The sequence below is a fragment of the Lepisosteus oculatus genome, chromosome 29 (assembly GCF_040954835.1).
Source record: "Lepisosteus oculatus isolate fLepOcu1 chromosome 29, fLepOcu1.hap2, whole genome shotgun sequence".
Taxonomy (NCBI): Eukaryota; Metazoa; Chordata; class Actinopteri; order Semionotiformes; family Lepisosteidae; genus Lepisosteus; species Lepisosteus oculatus.
In genome coordinates, this window is record NC_090724.1 from 9,139,716 (window position 1) to 9,148,154 (window position 8,439).

The 8,439-nt window shown below is 54.7% G+C and overlaps 1 protein-coding gene across 1 annotated transcript; it reads left to right on the forward strand.

Moving 5' to 3' along the window:
- On the forward strand, nt 1-2,163 carry LOC102693918 (relaxin-3 receptor 1-like). The gene has a single exon (XM_006640078.3). The coding sequence runs from the start codon at nt 184-186 to the stop codon at nt 1,387-1,389; it is 1,206 nt and encodes a 401-aa protein (XP_006640141.2). The 5' UTR covers nt 1-183; the 3' UTR covers nt 1,390-2,163.
- The last annotated feature ends 6,276 nt before the right edge of the window (nt 2,164-8,439 follow it).

Here is an 8,439-nt window from a genome sequence, read left to right on the forward strand (position 1 = left end):
CCGCTGCCAGAGAGACGGGCAGACGGGCACGGCGCTGGGAGGGGGACCTGTGGACGAGTTCAGGCAAAGGAGACACGCAGCTGCAAGACTCCGAGAGGGGGACGCTGCTTCCTTCACCTGGTGCGCCCCTCTCCGCCCACGGTTCCGGATTCCCGCCCGGCCATGGACCCTGAGCCCTGAGACATGCAGAGGAGCCGAGCTGCGCCCAGCAACAGCACCGTGCTCCCCGGGCCGGGCCTGTGCGGGCCGGGGCTGGAGGAGACCCTGGGCCTGGCCAACCGCAGCGGGCCGGCCGCGGGCAACCAGACGCTGAGGTGCTGGCTGCACCTGCTGTCGCGCGGGACGGAGTGGGAGCTGCCCAGCGAGGGGGCGAGCGCGGGCCTGCGGGTGGCCATGGCGCTGGTGTACGCGCTGGTGTGCGCGCTGGGGCTGGCGGGCAACCTGCTGGCGCTGTGCCTGCTGCGCTCCCGGCACCGGCGCAAGCGCTCCTCGCTCACCTGCTTCGTCATGGGCCTGGCGCTCACCGACCTGCAGTTCGTGCTCACGCTGCCCTTCTGGGCCGTGGACACCGCGCTGGACTTCCGCTGGCCCTTCGGCAAGGTCATGTGCAAGCTCGTCAGCTCCGTGACCACCATGAACATGTACGCCAGCGTCTTCTTCCTCACCGCCATGAGCGTGGCCCGCTACTGCTCGGTGGCGTCCGCCGTGAGGATGCGCGGCCGGCCGGCGGGCCCGGCCACCGCCCGCTGGGCCAGCCTGGGCATCTGGGCGGCCTCGCTGGCCGCCACGCTGCCCCACGCCATCTACTCGACCACGGTGCAGGTGTCGGACGAGGAGCTGTGCCTGGTGCGCTTCCCGGACTCCGGCTGGGACCCGCAGCTCCTGCTGGGGCTGTACCAGACGCAGAAGGTGCTGCTGGGCTTCGTCATCCCGCTGGCGGTCATCTCCGTGTGCTACCTGCTGCTGCTGCGCTTCGTGCTGGTCCCCCGCGCGGGCGGGCCGGGGGGCCCGGAGGAGGGGGCCGGCCCGCACCTGCGGCGCCGCACCAAGGTGACCAAGTCGGTGGCCATCGTGGTGCTGGCCTTCTTCGTGTGCTGGCTGCCCAACCAGGCGCTGACGCTGTGGGGCGCGCTGATCAAGTTCGACCTGCTGCCCTTCAGCAAGGCCTTCTACAACGCGCAGGCCTACGCCTTCCCGCTCAGCGTGTGCCTGGCGCACGCCAACAGCTGCCTCAACCCCGTGCTGTACTGCCTGGTGCGCCGCGAGTTCCGCGCCGGCCTGGTGCGCCTGCTGCAGCGGGCCCCGCCCCCCCCCGGCCTGGCGCCACGCCGGAAGAAGGTGGCTGAGGCGCCGCCCCCCGCGCCGGCCCGGGAGAAGGAGAGCCCCTGACCCCTGACCCCTGACCCCTGACCCGCGGACCGACAAGCTGTTGGGCCCCCGGACCGATGTCTCTGTACCGACGGCGAACGGGAACAGACTCACTCCGCGGGCTCTTCCTCATCTTCCTCCTTCTCACCCTCCACTGCTCTTCATCTTCCTCACCTGCTCTTCCTCCTCCTCTGCCCAGCCTGCAGGCTGACGGGAGGTCCTGCCGGAGAACCGGCTGCGTTTTCCTTCCTCTCCTCGTCTCCTGTGGAGAAACGCGCGTGCCAGGGGACAGCCTGTCCACCCGTGGATTCCAGCGCGCGGGCACGAGGAGTGAGAGGTGGGCTGTCCGGGAGACGTGGTGTTTAAACAGCATAAAAAAAAACAATGTTTCTCTTCTAAAAACCCGATTTTTCCTCCTGGTGACTCTCGGACCCAGCGAGCGAGATGGACGGTTCGACCAGCTGCCGGACCGGCGACCCCAACACTTCAGGTCCCGCCTGGAGGGGGGTCAGCACTGCTCCCTCGTGCTGCTCTAACCCGCAGAGAGACGCGGCTCGTGCTGTCTGGTGCTTAAAACATCAAAGGCTGACTGACGCGCGCAGTTACGCACCAGCAGTGCAGAGCGCCGCGGGCCCCCGGGGGCGCCGGGGGGGGAGACGGGTGCGGGGAGTCGGCTCTGCCTGGAAAACACAGTGGAGCTGCCGCGCCGCGCCAGGACGGCCACAGACACCCGTGGCACTGTCGCGTCACTGTGGAGCTTCCAGCGCCCCTGCGTGTTCGTGCGACTGTCGTGTCGGACACCGAACCTTCCGAGCCGCCTGGCGCGAGGGGAGAGCTCTCCACGGTTCGTGACATCACGCGCTTCGGGTCTGTAAATAAAACGGTCGTGAAACGTGAAGGAGCAAATCGCTACCCACAGTATTCAATGTATGAACTTTTATGGAAGTTCTGCAAAATCGCGAGTGTAAATACTGCTGTGACGTTGAAATATAAGCTTTGTGTTTTCTCTCGGTAGAGGGGGGTACACAGACACGCTCCAATCACCGGCCGCCTGTGTCAGTCTTGAGGTTCAATCACAGGTCTCGGCACCGCTTTGTGAGCGACCGCTGCTGTGAGGGAGGACTCCTGTCTGGCTTTAGCGCAGGGCTGCCCGTGATCAGGGCGCGCGCGGGTCCGAGCGGGCAGCATCGTGCGCTCGAGACACCGTCCCCTCCCGCAGGGGTTGACCCCGTTCGCGCGCCACGGCCGCGCGGCAGCTCCCCCCCCCCCCCGAGATGAAGAAGAAATCGTCGTGAAGACAAAGACGCCGGGAACCGTTTTCGATGTTGCAGGCAGTCAGGCGGTAGTTACAGGAGTCGCAGTAGGAAAGGGAGTGTGTGGGGAAACAAGGCTGTTGGCGGACAGGAGGCGGACATTCAAGAGCAGTGTGAACAGCACCTTAAGGAAGTTTATTCTAAAGCTCGGACTCTCTCCAGCTGGGCCTCAGGCACAGGCTCACTGGTTCTAGTGCTCTCTCTAAAGCGTAGTTTTCAATTTGGTGGGGCTGCACACTGGTGGTGGTGGAGGGGATCCCCATTACCTGTAAAGGACTTTGAGTGGAGTGTCCAGAAAAGCGCTATATAAGTGTGAGCAATTATTATTATTATTTGCTTTCTGCTCTTAACCGCTGGGAGAGGACTGGGAGTTTGAATCACTGACCGAAGTTCAGAACTGCACTGGCTCAGGCACATTACTGGAAACGTATCCACTCTGACCACAGCAGAGGAACTGTGGGTCTGTGCAACTGCACCCCCGCCTGCTCCCACAGACGGAGGGCCTGCGGAGAGCTGACGAGCCAGAGCCACAGGTCCTGGAGCCGAGGAGCAGGGGCAGGGCTTGGACATGCTGCTCACTCAGTAATGAAACCATTAATAGATATAAAACATCTATTTTTTAGTGCAATTTACACTCTTGAATTGTCTTCAGTCCGTAAACAGGTCGTACTTTGCCTTTTAACTCTTGTGTATCTTAATTACGATAAAATCTCTATCCTTTGAGCAGAAAAAACTTTCAAACGAAGAGAGCTGCTCTCTCACCAGTTTCCTACAGGGTGGTCATGCCCCCCCCCCCAGAGCCAATCACAAGGGTTTATAACCATGTTTGTTAATTGAGTTTAATCAGCCTCTAATCGGGAAGCAGCAAAGGGGAAGAGCAAGTTAATTAGTGATAACTGAAAATGTACTAATCCACGATGCAATCAAAAGATTCATTATTCATTAACAATCTAATCACATGCACAAGTGAAACTCAACACGCCAAGAAATCACAAGAGCAGCTTAAGTAACATCGTCACATTGGCACATAATCACAAAGATCTGTTTTTCTGAACACTGTAATGTAGAATAATGTTAATCATGTTGTCTTGCAGTCTTGTGTTTACATTTTAGCCCCACACTGTTGCACAATGATGTTGTTTTATTTTAAATGACCTGACATGAAGGCAGTGGTGGGCTCGCACTCTGCAAACCTCAAGCTCTTGGCCACAAGCGCTGCCAGGGGGTCATGGGCATGTGGCCACAGCTGTCTAGGGGGCTCGGCTCCCTGACTGGTGGAACTGGAGGGCTGGGAGTCTGCAGTCAGGATCCGGACTGCAGGTTCGGAACCAGTGGAGGGGTGGGAGTCTGCAGTCAGGATCCGGACCGCAGGTTCGGAACCAGTGGAGGGGTGGGAGTCTGCAGTCAGGATCCGGACTGCAGGTTCGGAACCAGTGGAGGGGTGGGAGTCTGCAGTCAGGATCCGGACTGCAGGTTCGGAACCAGTGGAGGGGTGGGAGTCTGCAGTCAGGATCCGGACCGCTGGGTGGGAGGCAGCGGAGGGTCAGGATCCGGATTGCCCAGCTCTGGCATCAGCGGCCTCTGGACAATCGTTTTTAAGAGAATCCTCAAACTTGGCTCCACGTTCAAAGACCAATGCTGTGATCAGTTGCCCTTGAGATGCCCAGTACAGCCACTTCACTCGAGCTCCGATATTCCTCTCCGTCCCTCTCTTGTTCTCCGCGGGGATTCAGTGACGGAGACGATGTGCACATCAACGCGGCGGGCCCCCGGGAGAGGCCCCCCGCGCTCGCCGTTTTCTTCCACTTCCGCGATTTTATACTCATGAAGCGCGAGATCGCCAGGCTGTGGAGCCTGATAGAGAAGATTGAGAGATAGATAAGATTTTATTGTCCCCTGAGGGAATTTTTTAATGGGCACCCAGCACTCCTGTACATTTAAATAGAATGCAAACAAAGAAAAATAAGACAAAAACATTGCACATTATTCTATTACAAAAAAGAAGAAGAGCATTGCACATCACTCTATTGCACATGTACAGTTTAACACATAACAACATGTAACATTTATAACACATCACAAAACATATCACACTCAAGTGGGTGGTAAGAGTCAAAATTGTGTTTCTCCTTGACGAGTATCTGTCTTCTGCAGTGGTGGCAGGAACAGCGGAGATTACTGGGTGGAGCCTGGAAGGTTGCCGGTTCAATTCCTGCAGCTGACAGAGGAATCCTACTCCGTTGGGCCCCTGAGTAAGGCCCCTAACCCCAGCTGCTCCAGGAGTGCTGTATAAATGGCTGACCCTGTGATCTGACCCCAAGCTTCTCTCCCTGTCTGTGTGTCTGTGCCTCTCATGAGTCCAATCAACCGTTTGTCACCAGTTGTTGCCACTAAGGCGTCACTGAGTGTAGAGCAAGCTGGGGTATGTGAAAAGATGAATTCCTAATTCAAGAAATTGTATAGGGCCAATAAAGTGATGTTATGTTATGTTACTGAGGGCACCACACACAGGCTCTGAACATGCATGCATCCGCACAGGACAGAGAGAGGGGGAGGCAGAGGGGAAGAGCTTAATGAATCACTAGAGCTCATTAAATGAGAAGTGGGGGATGAAACTGGGAATGAAGAGCTATGCTCGCACTTCACCTGCCGTCTCACTCTTGCTACTGAATCTCTGGTCAACGTGAATCTATTTTCAAACAATTAAAACATATCTTGTATTTTTTTATTGTCTTTGTCTTTTTTCTGACTGGATGCACTGAAACACCAAATAATTAAGAACTGGACATGATAAGTGAGAGTTTTCCAAATTTACATCCACACTTGATAACTTAATTGAGCGGCAAATGTGTTCTTGGTACCTGCAGGGCCCGTCCTCGGACAATGCTGCTTGCATGGGTTGCCTGCGCGCAGGGGCAGGTGTTTAATTCTGCTGTTCAGGCCCCCTCCCCTTCGCCATTTCTAAACTGCCGGATATTTAGTGCTTAACGTGGCTAATTAACAGAATTAGATCGGTGACACAAACTGGTGCTCGTGCATTACGAGAGGTGTGCACGGCTCTAATTTCCCAAGGCCAACACCTGCTGCCCTGGGCCCGGTCCAGGTCCCGGTTCTGGTTCAAGTCGTTTTTTTGGCCCAATAGAGACAAGAGCTGGGATGGAGGGGAAGCAGGGTGGGGTGGGAGTGTCTTAACGAGGAGTGTTTACTCGCAGGGGTCTGCAGGCTTCCACTCCAACATCAATCAGCTCGTTCAGGGCTCTCCTAGATCTGCAAACACGAGCTCGTCCCAGACTCCCTGCGGGACCAGCAGTGAACAGCCCTGCCTCGCTGCTCCCACACGCTCTCACGATTCACTCACTACTTTATTTACTGCATTGACCTTTAATTAACAACTTAACAATTTAGCCGACTGAGTCCAATCAACCGTTTGTCACCAGTTGTTGCCACTAAGGCGTCACTGAGTGTCGACCTGTCTGTTAAGCACAGATGGAACAGGAGTTAATCGTTCTTCCTTAGAGGAGCAGAGACTGTGAATCTGTCAAGCAGGAGGCAGGAAGGGGGCGAGTCTCATCCCGACACTAATGATCCGCTCCGGAGAGAAGCCTCCACCCCCCCAGGAACAGCCCGTCAACACAGGCCGGTTTAATCAGGGCTCCCAGACAGGGGGAGACAGCTGCCCTCTGCAGGACGCCCCACTTCATATACTTATTGTATATGGCCAATAAAGTGATCGTATCTTACTCTCCACACAGCTAGGATTGTGCCTGAATATATTAAAAATGCCACCAGTAAAAGGGCACAATCTCCAGCTCTTTTCCCAGCTGTTTCCAGGAGTGACTGTGTTGCCACAGTGGGGTTTGATTTGACGCCAGACTGATCAGCTGTCTGGCTGTGACACATGGTCTTCTCCCCTCCCTCCTGCTCTCTTCGTTCAGGCTCTCTGCTCACCTGCGCAGGTCTTCCTCTCAGCCCCCCCGAGTCCTGGAGGCTGGGGCTGTGACTGCGTCTGACAAATGTAATGTTCAGTCCTGCGGTCCGCACCAGCCATTGCAAAACGCATGCACATCCATTGCTTCTGTTTCTTTAAAAAAACAGCCTTTTTACAGCCTGGCAGGTCCCGGGCACTCTTCCCTGAGCGAGACAGCTCCCTGTAACCCGCGTCTTGACAGCCACGCCGACGTGACGGCTCACTGCATCTGCCACAGATGTTCTTTTCCAGCTCTCCGACTCTGGCACGGCCTCGCATGGAATTCAAGAACTCTATAACGAGCGCAGGAATCTTGTCAGCTCCCGGGGAGTGAGAGAGTGATAAACATATTGATAAACATACAGAAAAGAATATTAAAGTATTGGCTACACCTAAAAAACAGCGACCAAAATTCCTACCACCACAAAGCCCTGCTGAGCCAAGAGCTGAGCCCAAAACAGAGCCCCCTGAGCCAGCTGGTCCTGAGGCTCACCGACCTGAGCCACACCAACACTAACCAGCCTCAGGACAGCACTGCTAGAGCACCACAACCCAGACTCAACCACATCACAGCACAGATCAAACAGCAATATCTCACACACTGGGACACACACACACAAACACAACATAAACTGGAATGCTACAGAACCTTAAACAGACAATACACACTAGCTGAATATTTGACCAAAATAAAAAATAACAAACAGAAACAGACCCTGACGAAGTACAGGCTCAGTGACCACAACCTGGCCATAGAAACTGGGCGACACAGGCAGACCTGGCTGCCCAGAGAGGACAGGCTGTGCTCCCACTGCCAGCAGGGAGAAATAGAGACCGAGGTGCACTTCCTACTGCACTGTGACAGATACTCTGGGATTAGAGAAACATTCTTCCCAAAATTCAGAAATCTAATCCCAGAGTTCCCACACCTGCCAAAACCACAACAGGTCCCAATCCTACTGGGAGAGGGAGGAGGGAACTCAGTTGATCTGGCAGCCCAGTATGTGATCTCCTGTCACAGCCTGAGGAACAGTGAGTCCGTCTCCCAATAATGCTCCAGCTGCCTACAGTATGTCAATATTATATAATATGTCTTTGTTGTAAATGTCTGTAACATGTCTGTAGATTTTATTTTACTTCTATTTTTTGTTTTGTTCTATGTTAATTTTATTATTTTTATTTGCTTTGGCAACACTGATTGTACCCATCGGTCATGCTAATAAAGCACCTTGAATTGAATTGAATTGAATTGAATTGAGTGTCCGCTTTCCTCTTCCCTCTTCCAGCTGCGCCCCAGACGACTCTCTGAGTGTGTTACAACAATAACAACGCTAAAATAAGCCAAATCAGACTGAGTCAATTCGTCTCTCCCCTTGACCCTGGTGAACCGAGGTCCTAGTCCAGGTGTTCTTAGTGCCCTGTCTGATGTTTCTACTCAATTCAACTCAATCTATTTTTATATAGCGTCTTTCACGACAAGGCTGCCCCAAGGCGCTAAACAATGCAAGTGACCAAGCATGTGAATACAGAACAGAAAAGACCAGAAGACAGCGGAGGAGAGGAACCAAAAACTCCAGCTGGGCTGTTAGGTACAGTAATTAGGATAATAATCCCTGTACTCAATCAGCTCGATTGATTAAGCCTTCTTTCCAGTTCCCACCCTGCTAACGCTACAATCATCACTCCCCCCCCAGGGCAACGCCAAATTCCGTCACTAGAAGGCAAGTCCCTGGTCTGTGCCGTGCACACACATGAATTACTACAAGCCCTGGCGCGGGCTAGAGTAAAACC